The following is a 20,928-nucleotide window of genomic DNA, read 5'->3' as shown; positions in this document are numbered from 1 at the left end:
ACTTTGTTCGAGATCTCTGGTCCTGAGTGGGCTTCGTTCTAAAACAGTCTAGGCCAGGTGTAAGTCCGTCGTGAAAAGAATTCCGGCGGAGGCAGACGAATCACCTGCGAGTCCGTTTCAACCTGCAGCAGTCACTATAGCTATGTCTAGATGACGCGTACAGAGATGTTTGGTTGTCTTACGCATACACATCTGTGTGCATTTCTGCATCGCATGTTGAACATAGTGATAGCGTCGGGCGGCCGGGCTCGTTGTCTGCGACATAGAATAGGGCACAGATTTTCTGGTGCGGTGGGCGCCTTCAGCTAGACTCGCTGAGTAGTATCTCTCCACTGAATCGTGACTTAAAGAAAAGAAGTGATCAGGAGGTGAGCTCCGCAGCACATGGCGAGCGTCGCCCGACGGCGTTCTGGGGCCCGGCGCCTCAGCCGCGACGGAATTCTGTTCGTTATGTGCATGCTTCGTCTGCGAAAAACCCTCGCGTGAGATACTTCCTCATCCTCTTCTAGTCGTCTTCAGCACTCCTCCGCGTCAATTCCTTGCTCCTTCTCAAATTTGGCGCATTCTCTCTTCCTGCGTGTGCCTCTCTGCGGCCGAATTTCCTTCTGTACAGACACCCCGTTGCATGCGCCGCTCGTAGGCCTTGACAGGGCCTCGACAGAAAGATACCGCCGGAGTCTTCTCCGTCCACGAAATTCAATGGAGTCTTTCTGGCAGCCGTGCTGATTCTTTTCTTCAGGTTCAGGGCTGCCCTCCAGAGTCTCGCAAGCAGCTTTCCTCCAGGTTTGGTCGGCGCGTTGGCCTGCCGATGAGCGACAGAAAGGCTCCGCATGCGGGCGTGACCGCATGTGGCGTTTCGTAAAGCCTAGACCGGCTTCATTCTTCATTCTTCGCCGCGATTTCTCTTTTCTCGTCGTGTCTGCTTTCACTGCGGGAGTCCTGGAGTTTCCGTCGTCGCGCCTCGCATATCTGCTCCATTCCAGGCCTTCTGCGGCAGTGGGCTGTCGGGCTGTTGTGCCGCCGCGGCTCGCATTCTGTTAACTTCCCGTCTCTCTCCAGGCTCAAGAATTTTGCCTGCAAGAACAAACCCCACCTCGACAGCCGTTTTCAGGTCTCCATCTCTTCTCTCCGTCTGTGGTGCGTCTTGTCCTGCGCGCCTACCACGCTGCTGACTGCTGACTGAAGCGAGGCGAGGCCTTCTGTCCTGCGAGAGAAAGCCGGAAGAAGAGAGAGAGGGAGGCGAGCTGAACTGCTAGAGAGCTCCGTGTCGCACGGCTCTCATTCGAGGGCCTCGAAAGCAAGCGACGCTTTCCTCTCCCGAGCTCCTCTCGCCAGCGCCCGTTGTCTTGTCTCGACCGTCGCCCGTCTCGATTGACCTGCAGCGCGATGGCGGCTTCTCTGATTCGCGGCTCGAGTCTCTCGCCGCGAGGACCCGCCCGCCGGGGTCTCTTGGGGCTTTATCCCGGCTCGGCCGTCGTGTCACCTTCGCTGCCGGCGTCTCTTGCATCTCAACCGTGTGTCTCTCCGTCGCCCGTCCCCGCGTCTCTCTTTGGCGTTTTCTGCCGGCGGGCGTTCGCCTCGGCGTCGGACTTTGACCTGCCGCTCCGCTCTTCGCGGACGACGGTTACAGCCTCTGAGAAGCGTCGCGCAGGCGCCCCCCTCGCCGCGAGCTCGTCCGCCTCCTCGGCAGCGGCAGATCCCGACCTGCATGCGGGGGGGGACGATGCTGCCCCCGGAGGTGGCGAGGGCGCCGCCTCGCTGCGGAGTGTCGGCGAGGCTGCGCAGGCCGCTGCGGCGCCCGGCCGCAGGACGCGGAAGGCGCTGAATCTGCCTGATCACTTCCCCGTTCTCCTCACCAGTCTGGCATACGACCCTGCCAACCTCCATCACGCAGCTGCGCGCGCAGTCACGCGGCAAGCCGGCGCGGGTGGCCTCGAAGGCGCAGCGGCGGAGTCGCTGAAGCCCGTCCAACAGCCGTTTCTTTTCCTGGATCCCGTCGGCGTCTACATGCCGGTCCTCGAACACTGCAGCCAGGCGCCGTCTCGCGCCGCCGAGGCCGAGGGTGAGGGAGACGCCGGCGTCGGCGTGGAGGATATTGGGCGCTTGCGGATTTTTGACAGACACCGCCTCGTGGAGTTGCTCCCCGAGGGCCTCGCAGGTGCGCACAGGAGGTTCTTCCGTCGCTCTTCAGCGGCGAAGGGCGCGGCGACGCTCCCTCGAGCTCACTCTGGGAGCCGTGGCCTGCTCGCGGCGTGCGACGATTGTTTGCGCGTCCTCTCCACGCCTGCACCCGCACCGTCACAAAACACTTTATCTATCTATATATCCATGTACCTATCTATAATTATAATATATACTTGTATACTCGATCGCGCACACTAATGCGAACCCACACACGCAAAAATATCCATATACATATATAAGTATATGTATGTGTATAGAGATGCGGGCGTCTGTGTGTCTGGTTGTTTGTCTCTGAACGCTTTTTCGTCTGTGTGTGCTGCGCACGAGCGGCTGTTGGATGCGCTGCGGGCAAGGAAGCGAGATCTTCGCGGATGCTGTCTGTCGGGCATTTTTTGCCTGCGCTGCAGGCGAGCTGCCGCGCGACATCGAAATGATTCCCTCGGCGACGAGTCCCGTCGGCGTGATGCTGCGGAAGGCGACGCTGGAGCTTCAGTTGCAACTTGAGCACTTTGCGAGGGCGGCGGCGAGTCCGCGCGCAGCGGCCTCACCCCGCGACCTTCAGCAGCGACTGAGGGAGAGGCCGCAGGACGCTGCGCAGCCGCAGACGGCGGATGCGGATACGCGCGAAGACGCCGGCGAGGAAGCACGCCAAGACGCGCAAGAAGAGGCGCCGGATGTGAAGAAGCGAGAAGACGCCGCGGACGCCTGGAAGCCGCAGCTCGCGAGGCTGAAAAACGACGCGCCGCGCCCGTTTGCTGTGCAGCGAGGCTTCCTCATCGACGGCCACCGAGGCGTGGGAAAGGTAGGATCTCGAAGAAATCTGAAGGAACAGAGCGAACAGGGCATTTTCACATCTTGAATGCTCCACGATCTGCAGAGGAGGTGCGAGGCCGGCGCAAGCGTTCGCCTCTGCGCCAAGAGACAGGGAACCGCGATCGCGAGAGGACACAGAGCGTCCAAACGCGCAAGCGGATAGAGGGTGGATAATGCGGCGGAGAGGCGGAGGGCGGCGCGGGCGCGAATAGCTCGAGATCCTTGTGTGTATGAGACGCGAAGTCGCTCGACGCGAAAAGCTCTCGCCTCTCTGATGGCGTGTCTGTGCCTCGCGGTGTTGTATGTACACCAGAGCTGCGTGCTGAACTACTTGATTCCGTGGGCGAGAGAGAACAGCTGGTTGGTCGTCTACGAGCCGATGCCGTCTCGATACGCGCGCGAAATCGGCGACATCAAGCGATCTTCTGCCGGCGTGTACATACAGGTTAGTACCGGCGCGCGTCTGCTGTTTCGGCGTCTTCACGGCTCCTCTGCTTTGCGCTAAATTTACTTTTTTGACTTTCTCGCTGCGTAGCGGGGGAGCTGCATAGCAGAAGAGAGGATCTTCGGGTGAGGTGGAGGCAGGCAACGCAAAAACTGAGAAGGGGAAATCGCCTGATTTGTCTTCTTTCAGTGCTCGACGCGTATCAGCACGCGGAATATATATATATATATATATACATGTATATATATGTATATATATGTGTATACAGCTGTATATATGTATGTGCACGTTTAAGTACATATGTATATGTAGAGATTGACTTTTGTAGCGTGGTAAAACCCCTTTCCTCTCGACAGATTTGTCGTGTTTTCTCCTTTTTGTTTGCAGTCGACATTCTCGCAAGAATTTCTTGAGCGTCTCGGGCGCTTCAACCGCCGCCTGCTCAAGGAGCTGCCGGTCGACCGGCGCTGCTACGGCCAAGCGGCGCTGGATGGAGTGAGACAAAACAAGTCACCGTGAAAATCGCGAATGTGGAATCCCCGACATCCGTCTTGAATTGCTTGTTCTCTTTTAAGTCTCGTTGAGTTCTAAATGTGGGGACGCGCGTTGCTTCTCCTCGTCAGCAGCCTCCTGGGGCTTGGTTCCTCGAGTTGTCAACCGAGGCGGCTTGCGGCGCGCAGCCTCTTTTTTCCGCTGCGTGCAAGTCTGTCGGGCTCTTCTACTTTTTTTCCCGCAAAGCCTTGGCGTTTTTTAACTGCGTTTCCATTCGTAAGTTTTTTTCTGTTTTTTTGCGTCCCTCTCGCAACGCGCGCAGGTCCACCGGCTGTACGCGGAGCGCAGCTACCACGGGCTGCTGGAGAAGGCTATTGAGAAGGACTTGGATGAGATCCGCGAGCAGCGCGACGCGGACGCGGAGAAGAAAACGAATAAAGGTGGAAAAGCAAAAACGCCAAAAGACGAAGGCCTCCTCGACGGACAAGTGCGACAGTCTCTCCTGCGAGGAGGACATGGAAGCAGGAGGCGCGTTGAGGGCATCACGTGGTCTCTTTCCGCGGAAGATAACGCGTGATTTGGAGGTCTCGTGTAGGCTTTAGGGCACTCTGCTGAAGTCAGCGAAGACACGCAGCTGCCGGCTGATCTGTCTCCGATGCAAGATTAACCTGTTTGAGAGATGTAGAGTGTGCGCAGGCGGTCCGACGCTTTGCTTTTGTGTGACGCGGTGTCTGTGTGTCTTTTCAGCTGCGCGAGGAGGTCCTTCTGGCGCGCGAGAGGCTAAAGCTGTGGCACGCTTACCGCCGCGAAGTGGCGATTCCGTCTCTCAAGTACAAAAAACAAATCAGAGACAAGAGTTCTCTGCATGCGACGTAGCCCCTGAGTTGGAAACAGTTTTGAAAACGGGCGTCCTGAGTGTCTACAAGACAGAGTCATCTATCAGCTCCTGATCAAGAGAGCCTGCGTCTCTTCCTCACTCATAGTGCTGCAACTGGTTGCCTTGCTGTCTCCTATTTTTTTATTGTCCATGCATGCGCAAGAAATTCCGAATGTTCAAAATATCCATTTGCTTGATTGGGGCCGATGTGGGTAAACACCAAAGCAAGCGCATACCGCTCCCGGCATTTTGTGTACAGTTCCGTACGCGAGCCTACAGTTCTACATGTATATGTACATGTATGTAGACGTTTCTAAACGTGTATATATATATACATACGAGTACTTTTACATTTATACATCTCGAAAGATCTGCGAGTCGGCCTGTCTCCATTAAGCTAGGTTTTGTTTTTAAACTTTTTTTTTCTTTTTTTCCAGGTCGCGTCTTCCAGATCCGGCATCGGTGTGGGAGATCGCAGAGTTCGGGCTGCAGAACGAGGCGTTCGCGACGCAGGTGCTCTACGAGATCTGGGAGCAGCTGAAGAAGCAAACGCGCTTCAACGTCCTCGTCGCAGTTGGTAACTGCTTCACTTCCGCTCTCCCCCGCGGTCGCGTTAGGCTGGTGTGCCGCAGCAGCCGTGTTCTTGATTTTTTTAATTTTTTCCGAATTTTCTTGTACGCACGAAAGGCGCAGCGTGGGCAGGTGCGAGGCAGCTCTGGGGCGCCTGCGCTGCGGCGCCGTGGCGAGCCAAGCCGCTGCGTCGCACAGCCGCGAGCCCTTCCTTCTCATAAGACTGCGAACTCGTGGCAGATGCCTGCACAGCTCTGTGTAGAATTACATTTTCGCATTTTTTGCAGCTTGTCTGCTTGCAAATGCTTCCTGCGCGACCTTGCGTCTGTGCTGTCTACGCGGCGTGTGCAGATGAATGGAACGAGTGCTTTCCCGTCAGCGAGTATGTATCGATGCGGTACGAGGGGACGCGGTACAACGGACACATTCCTGCGTTTCATCTCTCCACGCCGCGGCTACTCTCGCGATTCGACCAAGCTGAGCAGTTCAAGCGCGGTAAGCGAAGAAAATCAAAATCGCGAGGGAGACGAGTTTCTCTTGTCTCCCCTGTCGCCTTCCTTCTTCTCTTCTCGTCTGGAGGTTTGTTGACGTTTTTTCCCTTTTCCGGGGATTTTTTCGCTTGTAAGAATATGTTCTGCGGCACTTATCCCCTCATGTCTCTCTCTCTTCCTCGATGTTCTCTGCGATAGAGTGCGCGTCTGGTCTTCGGTTTTTCGGGTTCCGTTGTGTCTCGCGCCCCTTCGGCGGCAAGGCCTGTCTCACTTCCCTGCGTTTTTTTCTCAGGCTTGAAACTCTGCGCAACCAGCTGGCGGCGCTCGAACCGCCGGGACTACAGGCCAGAGCTCCTCGGCGTCCGGTAAGAGAAGAATCCAATCGAAACAGGAAAACGCCAGCAGATAAGGGAGTGGCGTTGCGCACGCGAGAAGCGCGAAAGCGACGGCGCGGACAGTTCTGGTAGGCAGGAATGGGGAGGGGTGTTCGCGAGAGGAAATCGGGCTTAGCGTGAAAGACGAAAAAGCTACAGAAGAGAAGAGAGAAAAGGCTGTGAAACGAGCTGAGATGCGGCCTCCGCTAAGCCGCTCTCAGCTGCCCAAGGCTTTCCAGGTGGGAAGCATCATTGTTCTCTCTGAGCAGAGTGGAAGGGGCCTTTAGCGTTCTCTATCTTCTGATTTTTTCGCCTTTGTTTCTGTGGAAAAGCAGACATGGGAGATCCGTGGTTTAGTGTTTCCCACGCTTCAAAAAGGTGTCAACCATTGTTGCTTCGTTGCTGCGTTTACGTGTTGGGGTCGCGTTTCTTTCTCTGTCGCAGGGAGGACGAAATTCGAACTGTGCGCAACTTCTCTCCGTTCGAGTTCGCGAACTTCGTCGCGTACTACCACAAGAAAAAAATTCTTCACGAATTCCCGCAAGAGAAACTCGAATACTTCTACATGCTTTCCGGTAAGCCCCGCATGCGTGACTCTCATCGTGATTTCAGTTCGAGTTCAGGGGGAGGCCTCCTGTTCCGGCTGAGACGCAAGGCCTCGGGAAGCGGATTCTGTTTGACTCGCGGAAACGAGTGGCGAATCTGAGGCGTGGATGGGCAGCCGCGTACTCGAGTTGCCTCCTTTGCGAGAAGGCTCGTCTCTTCTTGTAAAGAAGAACCTCAACGTGCTCTCGGGCGCACTCTTCGAACAGTTGGCGGCCCAGACGCGTTGCCTCGTTTGAGATCATTCATTTTTCAGTGGAAAAGAAGGAACGAAGAAAGCTCCATATGGAGCTTGTGCGAGTGTGTCTCAACTTAGATGCACAGATGGACATCATCAATCCGTGTACGGTTTGTACCTACTTGACCCCTCAGTTTAAGTTAAGGAGTCCTTTGTTTACAGCTTGTACCGTTACTTCCACTTTCAACGGGTTAGAGGCCGCAGTCTCGCGACATGTCTGGGCGGTCTGTGGAGGGGCGTTGCTGCTGGTGAAAGAGTCCTGAGTATCGCTTCGAAGTGTGGATCACCTGCGTCAGCGCAACGTGCCCCACTGTCTCTGTCCAGATATCGTAAAAGTTTTGTGACGAGGTTCCGCTTTTCCGTTGCTGCAAGCGTCCTTCGGGCTTTCGCAGGTGAATTCGCGAGGATTCGGTTGAGGTTCTTTTGCACGTTTTGTTTCCTGTTTTCTGTGCGATATTTGTACAGGCGGGAACGGATTCCAAGCGCGGCGGCTGCTGGCGTCTCTGTACTAGTTGTAGATCGTTCTCCTCATTTTGAGCTTCCTTCTGCACTTGCTTCTGCCACGCCCGTTCTCTTCCTGCGCATCTGCTGCGCGCCTCTTCTCGGCTAAATATCTCCCGCGGCATCGCGTCGTTCTGTGGCGCTTGCTTTTAGGTCGTTCTTCCTTGTGGCTCTTGCCACTTTTTTGCTCTTTTTTCTACCAGTGTGCGTTTTTGTGATCCTCTCGATCGACAAAACAAGTGGACGAACGTCCGCAGCCTTATCCGTACGAACCACCGCATAGCTACGCCATGGATCGCTATATCACATAAAAGTAGCGCGCTAGTGGGCGCCGCACAGGGAAGAGGGGCTGCGAGCTGCCTCCCTGCGACACTGCGTTCGCCTTGTCTGATCTACCGAATCGCGTCAGCGTTTCCTCTACCATAACCCGGCAAAGTCTCTCCTCGACTTCAGAGAGGATAGCATGCGCAGTCGTCATGTAAATGGACAAAAAGACGCATGTGTGCCACGCATTCAGTTCAGCGGGGAATAGAAGTGAAAGCCTCGCTCTGCGTGAACGAGAGGAGAGTGTAGGCGAAAGGTTTTCATTGCCGACATGTTTTTTTTTTACTTAGTAAGGAAGGCTGGTCAGGAAGAAACCAAAAACATCCACGGGCTGTTGGATGGCAGAGTGACAGGTTCGCGGCTTCTGCGGAGAAGAAAAATGATCGCTGAAGCCTCCCGTAGCCCCGCGTCTGTACTTCAACGCAAACATGGAAGCTCGTCTTTGGCATGCGTCTGTCTCGCGTCGTGCGTGGGATCAGAAAGAGCCAAACAAAGAGATTCAGTAGGGCTAGAGCAGCAGCAGAAATCAGAGAGTTTTCGAGTTCTCAGAGACGGCCGAAGATGTCTGGTTGACGCGCAAAATCACCGACCAAACCAACAGGAACTGAGACAGCGCGAAGAGAATTGCCGACAGAAACATCTACAAAAAAAGGAACAGGGTCGCATCCTCACGCGCCTTGGGCTGCACATCAGGCAATTACAGCACTAAAAACGAGCTGAGAAAGAAATATGTACATAAAATACAGGTACGTTTAGACATAAATGCGGTCTGCATCAACAGACTGACGACGGAGACGAAGAAAACGTAGAATGAACAGAGGGAACACAGCCAGTCAGGGCTAAAGGCGCAATCACTCAACTATACGGCAATATATATATATATGTATATTCGGAGGCAAATGTAAAGATGTGCGAAGTAGAGACGCGTGACCGCTTGCGATTTTCGGGACGAGTGCCTCTAACGCGAATATTGACAGGCAGGAAAGGACAAAGACACATCTGCACATCAGTCTCCGGAACATACTGACGCCAAGGAAATCAAAAGGAGAGTTTAGAATCCGCATTTTGTGGAAAATGAAACACTTACCGGGAAGAAACTGGGCTGGCCTTTAAACTCGATAGCGTAGCCGAAGTAGAGCCACAAGAAGTTCGTTCCTTGGAAAAGCGCGAGGCGCCCCAGAAGGTGCCAGCAGGTCCGCTGTACATACACTCACAACCGCAGTCAGCGCATCAATTTTCGCGCGAAGCGACGTCTCTCCGGCGCAGTACTACTCGTGTAGTCTGACCCGTTAGTCGCTCCGCATCCCTGTCTTTATTTCTTGAGTAGTTGGGCGAGCAGGCGCTCCCCTTCGCAGTCTCTGCTCGCGAGGATCGCGCTGTTGGTCTACCTCGAGTTGTTCAGGGTGCGCCTCAGGCGTCCTCGTTACGTCTATTTTGCTACGATGGCTGCCGTACCTCAACGTTTTCTCGTCTCTTCTCATGCGTTTCCCTCTCGATACCCGATCGCGTCTGTTTGCTCCCCTGTTTGCCTTACGATGTTCAAAGCCACGGCTTTCGCCCTTCGCTTGTTTCAGCGCGCCGTCACGTCGAGGGCTGGACGCTACCGTCCCCCCCTCTGCTCTAAAGCTTCACACCCGTTCACATTTTAATGGCAGCATAACAAACTGAAAGCACTAACTGTGCGCTTACTCGTTTTCTCTCTTTCCTACTCGTTCGTGTCTCCTTCCTCGCCAAAGAAATGCCTTCGGCATCTGTTATTCTTTCGAAAATATTTCGGTTCAGGGTGCAGTCGCTTACCGGAGTCATGTCGGTGCTGGCGATCGCGAAGGGGAGCAGCGACAGCCACCAGAGAAAGTACTGCAAAAAAAGCGAAAACATTCAGAGAAAGCAAAGGCAACAAACCAAAAGCCGTTTGTAAGAAAATCAAACCAATTAGATAGGATAGACATTTAGCATCGGTCATTAACATATGAGGATAGAAGGCTACTTTAAGTGCGGAATCAATACCTGCAAGGCAAACGCACGATAGCCACATAAACGCCACTCAGAAAGCACTCAAACCTGGGGGAGGCGAAATGCATAGTAACGATACGCATGAGCAGAAGTGGGCGTGTGAAGACGACGTCTCGCATGCACACAGACGGCGCGATGCGCAGTTCAGAGTGAATTTCCGCGCCAATATCGCACGCGAAGTTTTCCGTGTGTCTGCGCGGACGACTTACTTGCGAGGTGCAAACTTTGTTCAGCGCGACGAAGATGACGGTCTGCAGACACAAGAGGCGCAGCCAACACGCCGAAGGCGACATGAAAAAAGCGCTTCGTTCGAGATTGTTGAACAGTCTAACGTCAAGCTGCCTTTCGCTGAACAGGCGCCCTAAACGTTTTGTAAAAGCACCTGACAGCCACGGGTCCCGCTGCTAAAACGAGATGGGAGTGACTCTACGAGCGAGGCGAGGAGACGAAGACAAGAAAGGAGACTAGAACGTGGTAAATCTCGCTGCACTGCACACCCTCTGTATAGCCTATTAAATTATATCCCTCATGTCTCAACGTCTCAACACCGCGCGGTGTCCCAAAAAAAGTCGTCTTCAGCCGCGCTGCGTCTTGCGAGACGACACGTAGGAAAACGCCGAAGGGAGGGAGCAGACACGCCAGCTACGCCTCCAGAGAAAGGCGTGAGAGACAGCCGGCAAGCTCGAGGTGCAGCGTGTGCGTCTGAATCTTCTTTCCTCTCACTCCCGTACTCGCCCCTTTTCTTCACCCCCGCCCCCCCCCTTCCCCCCAAGTTAGGCTGAAACCAAGCAGGACGTTTTTTCCTCTTTCGAGTTTTTTCATCGCAAACCTGGAGAAAGAGTGCGAGCTCGATCTGGCCCTTCTGCGCGTAGTAGCAGCCCACGAGGAGACACGTGGCCATCTGCGGAACGAATGTGATCAGCCCCAGCGCCTATAGGAAGAAGTCCACATTTCGAGGAAGGCGAGTCCGCACATGGATGCCCGCGTCTAGGCGAGTGAATTCATACACATCTCAGTTGCTGTGCGAGCCACGCAGGCGCTCAAGATCTAAACCAGTAGTCCACCTCGTAGTATAGACTTCCCAGAAAAAAGGGGTTTATAAAAATCCAGGAATTCGATTATCTTATGTGTTGACTCAAATCGATGTGCGGCTGCGCAGCCGATGCAAATTCATACTCTCTTCGCGACAGATGCGGCACGCGGAAAGCAGCAGGTCCGCACAGAGACGCCCCCGGAACGGTGGGGTTGCATCGGCTTTGCCTCGCTTACCCTGGAGGGATTGCTAGTGGAGAGGTACAGCAAGTAGAAGAAGAGAGAAAAGTTATGGCGGATGTCAACGCGAGCTACGTGGTACAGATAAGCTTCGTACAAAAACGGCCAGCCATATCTGCAAAGCGCAAACACGGAACAGAAGCGAAACACGCTTTCTATCGGAAAAGGCAGCGACGGCAGAGTGTTGACGTGCTCGCGGACCACACATACGAAGGAGGAAAAAGCGTAGGCTCCTCTGCGAGGCTGAATTCCCCCGCAAGGAGACGAATAAAGATTTTGAAGGACCAGGAAAACGAACTTCTTTTGCACGATAGCAGACTCAAAACAAAATTCCACATTTAAGTCCGTGGAATCAGTGTGGTGTACGTGCGCGTATCCTCAGTGTATGTACACCGCGTTGACGCAGTCGCGGTACGCATCTGAGTTGTACGTACACCTCGACTGCGTTTGCGGCAAACTGCAAAAACGTATGAATTCTGTGATTCTCTTGTCCCTTCACAGGAAGTGCCGAGTATATAACTCCGGAAGAAAAACACCGGCCCTCATAAAAGGCGTTTTCCAACGAGACTATAGAGAAATAGGAAGGGGAGCTAATACTGCATGACTCAGAGGCTCGGGAGTCTAGCCGGCGCGCACACTTGACTTTGTGAGCAGGTGCACGCACATACACGCATACGCACCAACTCAAGTTGTTTGCGGGCACCTACGAATCAACGCGGACAGGAGCGGGGCGTAGGCGGACTGCCTCCTTCGTGAGCATGGTATGCGAGAGAGCGGAAGAAGCGCAAGCCTCGCTTCACTTACAAGAAGTAAAAAATGCCTCCAAGACCGAAGAACGTCCCTACGCTCAAAAGCCCGAAGCGCCACTGCGTCGCGTTCAGGCGAGGGAGAAGCCGCAGAGGGAGCCAAAGAGGGAGAAAAAAAAGAAAAGCTGCCGCGCGAACGACCTGGAAAAGTGCGACGAGAAAGGCAGCGAAGGAGTGCGGCGAGAGAACCGCGGACGCGCGCGGGAGGCGAGGCAAACGAAGGACGCAATCCGCTGCAGACAGGGGCTGCACACCGGGGAGAGGAAAAAAACGAGAGCAAGGAAGCTACAAGGAAAAAAGCTACACCTCACGCCCCTTGTGGCGCAAGAGAAGCGCCCTAGTCGCACATTTGTAAGCCTGTGTCTGTAATGAAGGCATGCGAGCATCAGGCAAATGTTGACGTCGTTCCTTTCCAATTCCTCAGCAGTCTTTTCTCTTGTTCTTGCTCATAATTTATGATGCATGCCCTGCGTTTGTTTCGCAGGGACTTGTGCTCGAAGAGGCAAATCCGCTGGCACAAAGCTGAGCCACACCTTTCCAGGAGGCGATCCACGCAGAAACAGGAGAACTGGGATGCCGTAGACCACTGGGAAGATTTTCACGTGCACCGCGAGGCCGTAGCTGCAAACGCGCAAAAGCGGAAACAAAATGAATGCTTCTGACTCTTTCGAAGCGCACAAAAAAGAAAGATGAGAAGCCAAACGCACCCCAGGAGAAGAGACATCCGCGCGTTGGAGCGCGAGGGAGGGCGGATGCAGAAGTCACGAGTGACACACAGAAAGAAAACAGACGAGGTTGAATACCAAGAGAGGAGGAAGGCGAGGGACAGGAAAGACGGCAGCACGCAGCAAGACAGGCAGACGCGGTAGGTGCGTGGCCCTGGCGACCACCACGAAAGAGCGAGGGAGACAAAACAGTCAAAGAAACGAGCACACGGACGATGACAGACAGCGGGAGGTCGAGAAACACACACAGAGAAACACACAACCAGAGACAGCGCCACGAGCGAAGAGGGAACCTGCGTAAGCGGCCGTCACCCGCGAAACGAGAGAAGGGGAAAAGCGACACACAAAAGGAGAGATAATTTGAAAAAACGCGCGAAGACGGACGCCCAAGCCACGCAAGAAGCACCAAGCGCCGCAACGAATGAGGCAACACGAAAAAAAGATGGTGAAGAACGAGGGGGGAGGGGAGGGGGGGCAAGAGGGAGCGGAGTCGTACCAGACGGCAGCAGCATCCAGGTGACAGGTGCGGAGGAAGAAGAGAAGCAGAAGCGAAAGGAGCGAAGGGATGACATCGGCGTTGCCTCGCGTGCTCACAGTGGCGGCGAGCGGAAAGATCGTCCAGCAGAAGGCGGGCAGGAGGAACGCGCTGCATTTTGCAGGCGAGGAGGCGGCGGAGCCCGAAGAAGGAGACGCCGGAGACAGCGGCGAGGAGGCGCGGGAAGAGGAGGCGGTGGAGGAGGGAGATGAGGGCACGGAGGAAGGCGAAGAGGACGTTGAGTCGCGCAGCGAAGAGAGCAACAAACTCGAGGCATTCACCGGCGGCGCAGTAGCGGAAGGAGCAGTTCCTAGGTCATCAGCTCCAGGGCGAGCCGCCTTGTCGCGCGCCTCGAAGAGCAGCAACAGCAGCTTCTCCGTGAGGAGCGAGAGTAGGATGTCCGCGGCGGCGAAGAGGAGCTTGCCGCAGCAGGAGTGAAGCAGAACATTGCTCACGCAGAGAAAGGCGACGAGCGGCGTGTACCGGTAGGTGTGGCGCTTGTAGGGCGACTCCCCGGCAGCCACGTAGCGCGCCGCGTCGGTGTAGACTTTGTAGTCGATATCTGTGAATTTGACGCGTAAGTGACGATCCTGCCACTCGCCATACACCAGCAACCCCAGCCGCAGCAGCACCGCATACGCGTAGACGTATCGCCGCAGCTGCTGAGAAGGCAGCTGTGCCAGGTGTACGTACACCCCGTGCAGACAACCCAGGAGACGCGCCGGCGACCACGGGGCCGCCGCCGGGGGCGAAGGCGTCGGGGCGGCGGAGGACGCGGCGGCGTCGTCTGCGGACGGCTTCCTCTCCCGCAAGTCCATGCGCGACAACTTCGCCTCCATCTTCTCGGTCTCTTTAGGCTTTCCCCTCTTCGCTGCGTCCCAGAATGCGTGGACTCAGCGCGTGCGGGCTAGTTGGAAGAATGCCTTCAGCCGCAGCGAGAGGCAGTCGCGCTGCGGGCTGGGATGCGGAAGGGGCCTGCGCTCATGAACGAATCTGGGGAGCGAGGCGCGCAGCCGCGGAGGAAGCGGGTAGGAAGTAAGAGGAAAAGCAAACGGCAGAGATGAGTCGTGAGGAACGACGAGATGTGTAGGCGAGGACCTCAGAGGACAGAGAGAGATCCAGCGAGAGGGCATGCTGCCTCTGTGACGCAGAAAACGTACATGGATTCTGTTTGTCTTTGATGGAGCAGGTGCGAACGAAAATGGAATGCGTAGCGAGGTGCCAGGAGGAACCCGGGAAGAGAAGAGGAGAGGAAAGAATCGTGACGATGTCAAGCGACTGCGGGCGGGTGCTGCCGTCTCTCAGCCGGGCGTGTGCGTGCTTCGCGGCTGGAGAACCGTCTGCCGAAAAAGAGAGGACAGGCGGCGCAAGCAGAAGAAAGACGGCGAGCAAAAGCCCTGGGTATTTCTACGTGAGCAGGACTCTCGAGGGAATCGGTGAGAAGTGTGGAAAAGCCGCCGTGAGGGCCCCGCGGCACTCCGCTTCACGTAGCTTCACATGCGCATGTTGGGTGTCGCGAGCATGTCCGCTTTCAGGCGCGGGCGCTGAGGTCTGCTTCTTTCTCGAGTGCTGATTTTCGCGGCTTTTCTGCGTGATTTTTCACCTTTTTCGCATGTCCCTCCTCTGCGTCGCGCGTTGACGTCAGCGGTGCGCGCGGCTGGGCATGCGGCGACGCGATCACGCGCAGAAACCACTCACGGCCGCGGGTCACTCGCGCGGCCTTTTTCTTCTCTCTCGCGAACGTCGCGCGGCTGAAGGCCCGCCACTCGCCCTCGAGAGTCTCATTTTCAGTGAAAATTCTGGGCGATAGCCGCAGCTCAGCATTGCGTAAGAGGCTCCTTTCTAGAATCCTGGCGGGAGCGGATGTCTTCAAGTTTCGCCAGCGCCGCGGCGGCAGGCGGAGAGCCTCCGCCGCGGACGTCTCTTCTCAGTCGCTGCGGTTGGTTTAAAAGTTTAAGTTAGAACTACACACAGCGTCCCCCTGGAGCGCGCGAGTGTGCGCGCGAGAAGCGCTCGGCGTGGCTCTTTTGCCGTGAGGCGAGAGGCCGCGCAAACGAGTTCGAAAAACGCGTAGGGAGGCCGCGTAGGGGGGCCAGGTCAGCGGTTGGCGGCGCTGGCGAGTATGTCGAGTAGAATCGCGCGGCGGTACGAAGGCTGCAGAGCGGCGAGGGCGGCGCAGAAACCGATCTGCGGAAGTGTCGTTTTCGGCGGAGGTCTAACCCGTGCTTTTCAGCTGGAGGGGCGTTTTCTTGCGTTTGGGACATCAACTCACATTTTGTGTGCGATTTTTCGCGCAGAAGCTGCGCGCGAAGGCTGGGGCTCGGGGGGCGGGCGAGGCCGGCCGCCGCTACGCACGCAACGTAGCGTTCTTTCTGTCTCCGCAGGCAGCCTCCGAGCGTCGCTCTCGCAACGCGTCAGTGACTTTTCCCAAGGAGAGAACAGCTGGTTTCAGAGGACGACGGGGGCACGGTCTCGCACTCTTTTGGGCTGCGAAGCGCTTCTTTTCCCAGTCGTTTTCGAGAATCGTTTTTCCTGTGTACGTACACCGACGTCTGCAGCGCCTCGAGAGAGCCTCTGTCCCGCTCGCGGCTCTCCAGTTCTTGTTTCTCCCCTCTGTCTCGTGCGGACGTCGACGCCGGCGGCCCCCGCTTGTTTTCACGTCTTTCATTTCTTTTGGCGCAGATAGGCTGGTCTGTCTCGACGCGCAGACGCGCTTTTCCCGCCGGTCGCCAGGCACCTTTCTTTCCAACGAGGAAGGAACGCAGCCAGTGAGGCGGCGCGCCCCAGATCGTCTTGGGGGGATCGCGCGGCAGTGGCTCCTCTGCAGTACATTCGGAGAAACTGTCTACGCGGCTCGAGCTTTCTGAACTGTGGTTTTTTCTCTCGGCCGTCCCCGACAGCTTCTGTCTCCGCATCGCCTGCGATCTTTTCCGTCGGCATCCGCAGAGAAAGGCAGGGGAAACGCCGCCCGATCCTGCCGTGACACTCGCGCGCGGCGTCCCAGCAGGTCACTTTTGCCGGCTCCCGCGTTCCTCCACGTGTCGTTTCTCTTTCCTTCGCTGGAAAACAGGGAACTGACTTTGTCTTCTCCTCCGGCGCATCCTTTTCTCGCCGGTCTGCTGCAGCAGAAACCGCGTCTCTTTCTCGTACATACACCCCACCATCCCCATCCCCCGCCACGACGGCAATCGTTTCGCAACTGCGCACGCGGACAGTCGTGCTTTGCGCCTTCTGCTGCCTTCCTGTTCCCGATTTCTCCAGTTCGCGGGCGGCGCTGCTCGGCACACTGGGGTGTCTTCCGTATTCGCTCGCGTGAAGGTCACAGCGCCCTGGCCGCTCCTTCGCGCGCCTACTGAGCAGCCGCGAGCGCTGGAGCCGCCAGGTCGCTATACACGCGCGTTTCTTCGCGAGAAACTTCCCCGCGGACCTCAGGGGTCTGTGTTTTCCCCCTGTCTCGCTCTCTCTCCCCCCTTCCTTCGTATATTTCGCCGATACTCTTCAGGCGAAATCAGGTGGCATTGGCTGATGACGAACGGTATTGCGGCCTCCCTCCTCTTGTTGCCTGTGTCACGCGCGTCGGGTTTTGTAGCAGGGGGTTGGTGTTGAGATTCTGCGGAAGCAAAGGGGAGGGCGTTTTTGCCGCGGTATCTGCATTTTCCACAGTCTCGCCTGCGTTCACGACATGGCGCTGCATTACGCCTACCCCGTCGGTCTTTCCCGTAAGCTCCATGCTGCCCCATCCAACGAGCGCCGAAATGCAGATCTCCCCGCGTATTGACACACACTCACGTGCTTCCATCTACACACAGTACACATTTAGATGCACACACATAAATGTAAAATATATATATGTGCGTCTGTGGCAGGATCGTGTGCATCAGGTGGCGGGAGGGCGTACGTTGTCTTCTAGGAATTTGCGCGCTACGATAACCCTGTGCGCTCTTGGGACGTGCAGAGCATGAATTAGCGTGGGTGTGTGCGGCTCCTTGGTCTCGACGTAGGCGACCTTCAATGCCGGTGTTTTCGCGTGTGTGTCGATTCCCTCTGTCTCGGAATGATCGGGCTCGACAGGTCGTAGAGTCTCTCTCTGGTTTCGCCGCAGTGTCACTCTCCGTCAGTTTCTTTCTTTTCCCCCCCTCTCGGATCTGCCTTTGTTTCCCGCCATGTTGCGCCACGCTCGTCTCTCTGTTCTTCGCGCGGCTCGCGTCTGCCTTTGTGTTCCATGTTCCCATTATTCGCTGTCGCGCGTGTTTGGGATTTACTCCTGAGTGTCGCGTCGCTGCCTGTGGCTCAGGGCCGGGGGAAAGCGCCATTTGGCGCTCGCCCAAGTACGAAGAGGCGACCGCGCCGGAGCCGTTGGAGCCGTCAGGCGCATACGTGACGACGCTGGATTTGACGCCGTCGGGCGGCGCGGACTTCCCCGCTGGGGCGAGTCCGCCGCGCGCGGGTTGGTGGGAGTCCGTCTACGGCGTCTTCCGCGTGGGCAAGAGCGTCGCGGGAGGTCAGGCGCGCTGCATGGGCGTGCGACCCTCGCCGGAGGACAAGGCGTTCGTCTACTGGACTTTCGAGGAAGCCGACGAGAAGGCGCGTCTCTTCGGCTCGGGGCTCAGCCAGCTGCTCAAAGAGGGCGTGATCTCCGTGGAGACCTTTCCGGACGAAGCGCGGAACGGCGGCAAGTTCGCAAACGTCGGCATTCTGCTCCACAGCCGCAGAGAGTGGATCATCGCAGACCTCGGCACCGGCGCCTACCCGCCACTCACCTCCGTCACCCTCCACTACACCTTCCCTCCCGACCATATGAAGGCGATCCTCGGCGAAGCGCGTGAGAATCCTGCAACTGAACTACCGGCGGAGAGAGGGGGAGGGGTGGGAGGGGGGGGAGGGAGCTTCAGAGTGTCTGCGTCACAGAGCGCGTTTGCCGGCAGCGAGTGAACTGGGAAGCGTGACTCGAGGCCGCTGCAGTCCTACGCAGCCTTAGCCGCGTACGGCGCGCCCCTCGGGGAGGGAGCGCGCGTGTGCGTCTCAGGGTGCAGGGTTCGGGAGAGACAGGGCTCCAGAGTCCAGCCGCCGGCAGAGAACGGGGCCGGATCCGAGAAAGGCTGCAGGGCGCGAAGGCTACATGCGCGGTTCTCGTGAGGGGGGGGAGAGGAGGCACATGCGCGTTTCACGTTAGAGTGCCGAGGGCCTTTTGCCGCCTGGGTTTATGTGAAGTCTCGTTTCGGTTCTTCTCTCAGGCGTCTCGACGCTAGTTACCGACGTCGGTCAGCTGAAGGTGCTCAGCGGTCTGCAGCCGGAGCTCCCTGTGCTGAAGGGTTTGATTCTTGTGGATTTGGCGGAGGAGCTCGCGCGTCTCGAGAGGGAAAAGAACACGGAGGAAAACGCGGCGTTTCTCAAGTTGGTGGAAGACCTGCGCGGCAAGGGCCTGCAAGTTTTCGACTTTGAAGACATCATCGAAAAAGGCAGAAAGGCGTACCTCCCGCCCATCCTCCAGCAAGACCCCGAGCGCATCTTCACCATCGTCTACACCTCCGGTAAGAGGCGCTCCAAGTTAATTTTTTTCGCTATAGGGTGTATTTGTGCCTATGTGTGAGTGTGGACTGGTGTGTCGTCTTGAGCGTCATGTCTTGAGATAAATAGTTTGCTTTGTGATCCTATGTTGCTGTCAAAGAGTGTGTAAAAAATCCAAAGGGAGAGTGTGTCCACGCAGACGCGCTTGCATTGCCGCTGACTCGAAGCCGTAGGCTTGCATGGAGAGAAAGGGCGGGCGAGCAGAGGCACAGAGAAGTAACGCGATTGCATAGCGCCGTTGTCGCGGATACGAGGAACCGAAGATGCGCGTGTTGAACGGAGAGAAATGAGGTTTTATTCAGTGAAATCGCTTGCAAAGAGCTTGCGTGGAGACCCCAGAATGCTTCGTCTCGATGGCGAGGAGGTGTCCCTCGCGGGTACGCCATCGTAAACGATGGTGCGCCTCCCTCGTAGTTGCGTGGAGTATCTGACTGTGAAGTGTGTCTCTCCCCCACGTGCTGCGTGGGTGTGTTGAGGACATTCTCTCTCTTCTTTTCCGCCGTAGGGGTGAGTTGCTTTCTCTGTTGAGGTGGGTCTCCTTTTGTCTCTGCAGGCACGACGGGGAATCCCAAGGGTGTGATGATGTCAAATCGCAACTTTGTGCGGGAGATCCAGGGGTGTCTGTTGATCAACGACTACACGTTGCAGCTGGACGACGACTTTCTGCACTTTGCGTTGCTTCCTCTGTCGCACGTGTTTGAGCGGATGGTGGAGTACGTAGCATACGGCTTCGGCGCCTCAGTGGCGTATTTCTCCCGCAAGAAGGAGTTGCTCGCCGACGACTGGCGGTACGCGAATCCCTCGTGTCTGATCATGGTGCCGCGCGTCGCGGCCGTTCTTCTCGACAGCATCGAGTCGCAGATGCAGCAGCTGCCCTTCTACAAGCGCGCGGTGCTGAACTTCGCGATCAACCGCAAGCTCCAGGCGCGGCGAGCCTTCCTCGCGTCGGCGCAGGGGGGCGTCGCGGCCGCAGGCAGCAGTTCGGTTTCGGCCAGCAAGTTCTCTTCGACGAGTCTCGCCTGCAAGTCGGTTGACGGCGCGCTCTCTGCGTGCGGAGGCGCCTTGCCGGCATCTCCACCGCTGCGCAACTTCTGGTACGATCGCCTGCTGGGGGCCTCGACGACTTTGCAGACGCGGCTGTTTGGGCAGGCGGGTCGGATTCGCTTTCTGCTCTCGGGGGGCGGCAAGCTGAATCCCGACGTTCAGGAGAAGCTTGAGGCGTACCTCGCGACGAGCTTCATTCAGGGCTGGGGCATGACGGAGACTTCAGGCGCAGGCTGCTGGCAGGCGCGCACAGGCGACGGCCTTCTAGACAACGCAGGTGGCCCCAACTCGGTGATGGAGATGAAGCTGCGGTCGTGGGAGCAGTACGACGCGACGCGGTCTGAGCGCCCCCAGGGCGAGTTGCTGGTGCGCGGCGAGAACGTGTTTGAGGGCTACTTCCGGCAGAAGGACATGACGGCGGAGGCGTTCGTCTGGGACGATGCGGCCAGCGGCGGCTCCGGCGGCGGGGCGGGCGCAGCGTGGCGCGAGCGCTGGCTCGCGACCGGCGACATCGTCGAGATCCAGCCTAACGGCAGCATGAAGATAATCGACCGAAAGAAGAGTCTGATCAAGCTCGCGCAGGGCGAGTACCTGCAGACCGAGAAACTCGAAAGCATCTACGGCCGCAGCAAGTACGTCGACAACATTTTCGTGCATGGCTACGACTTCCAGTCCTACCCCGTGGCCGTCGTCGTGCCAAACCGGAGCGCTGTGATGGCCTGGGCGGCCAAACGGCGCGGCGACGAGGGCGCGGAGCCCCAACCCGCCGCCGCCGCGGCGCCCGTCTCGGACGAGGCCCTCGCGCCGGTCCTGCGCGACCCCGCGCTGCGCAAGGAGATCCTCGACGACCTGGCTCGCCTCGCGGCGGACGCGAATCTCCTCGGATTCGAAAAAGTGAAAAACGTGTACCTGACAGTCGACGTCTGGACGCCTGACAACAGCATGCTCACCCCCACCTTCAAAATCAAACGCGCCGTGATGACCCGGAAATACAGGGACAACATGAACAAGCTGTACGAAGAACTCAGGGAGGGTGCGTAAGCAGCGGTTGAC

The 20,928-nt window shown here is 57.1% G+C and overlaps 3 protein-coding genes across 3 annotated transcripts; 2 read left to right on the top strand and 1 right to left on the bottom strand.

Moving 5' to 3' along the window:
* Positions 1-1,386: 1,386 nt before the first annotated feature.
* BESB_071610 (uncharacterized protein) lies at positions 1,387-7,599 on the top strand (the record flags this gene model as incomplete). Its single annotated transcript, XM_029365534.1, has 11 exons — positions 1,387-2,158; positions 2,592-2,986; positions 3,311-3,442; positions 3,830-3,937; positions 4,257-4,421; positions 4,682-4,764; positions 5,249-5,388; positions 5,733-5,876; positions 6,165-6,237; positions 6,691-6,821; positions 7,553-7,599. The coding sequence occupies 11 exons, from the start codon at positions 1,387-1,389 to the stop codon at positions 7,597-7,599; spliced, it is 2,190 nt and encodes a 729-aa protein (XP_029218018.1).
* Positions 7,600-8,552: 953 nt separating this feature from the next.
* On the bottom strand, positions 8,553-14,102 carry BESB_071600 (mannosyltransferase (pig-m) protein; the record flags this gene model as incomplete). The annotated part of the gene is made up of 9 exons (XM_029365533.1): positions 8,553-8,594; positions 9,000-9,110; positions 9,710-9,769; positions 10,135-10,176; positions 10,755-10,856; positions 11,195-11,312; positions 12,002-12,249; positions 12,537-12,624; positions 13,225-14,102. 9 exons carry the CDS (start codon positions 14,100-14,102, stop codon positions 8,553-8,555), a joined length of 1,689 nt encoding a protein of 562 aa, XP_029218017.1.
* A 2,843-nt stretch (positions 14,103-16,945) lies between these two features.
* BESB_071590 (AMP-binding enzyme domain-containing protein) lies at positions 16,946-20,916 on the top strand (the record flags this gene model as incomplete). Its single annotated transcript, XM_029365532.1, has 4 exons — positions 16,946-16,982; positions 17,558-18,085; positions 18,498-18,794; positions 19,385-20,916. 4 exons carry the CDS (start codon positions 16,946-16,948, stop codon positions 20,914-20,916), a joined length of 2,394 nt encoding a protein of 797 aa, XP_029218016.1.
* Positions 20,917-20,928: the final 12 nt, after the last annotated feature.

Source organism: Besnoitia besnoiti (assembly GCF_002563875.1).
Source record: "Besnoitia besnoiti strain Bb-Ger1 chromosome Unknown contig00007, whole genome shotgun sequence".
Taxonomy (NCBI): Eukaryota; Apicomplexa; class Conoidasida; order Eucoccidiorida; family Sarcocystidae; genus Besnoitia; species Besnoitia besnoiti.
The sequence above is the reverse complement of the archived record's forward strand: the minus strand, read 5'-3'. Positions and strand labels throughout refer to the sequence as shown.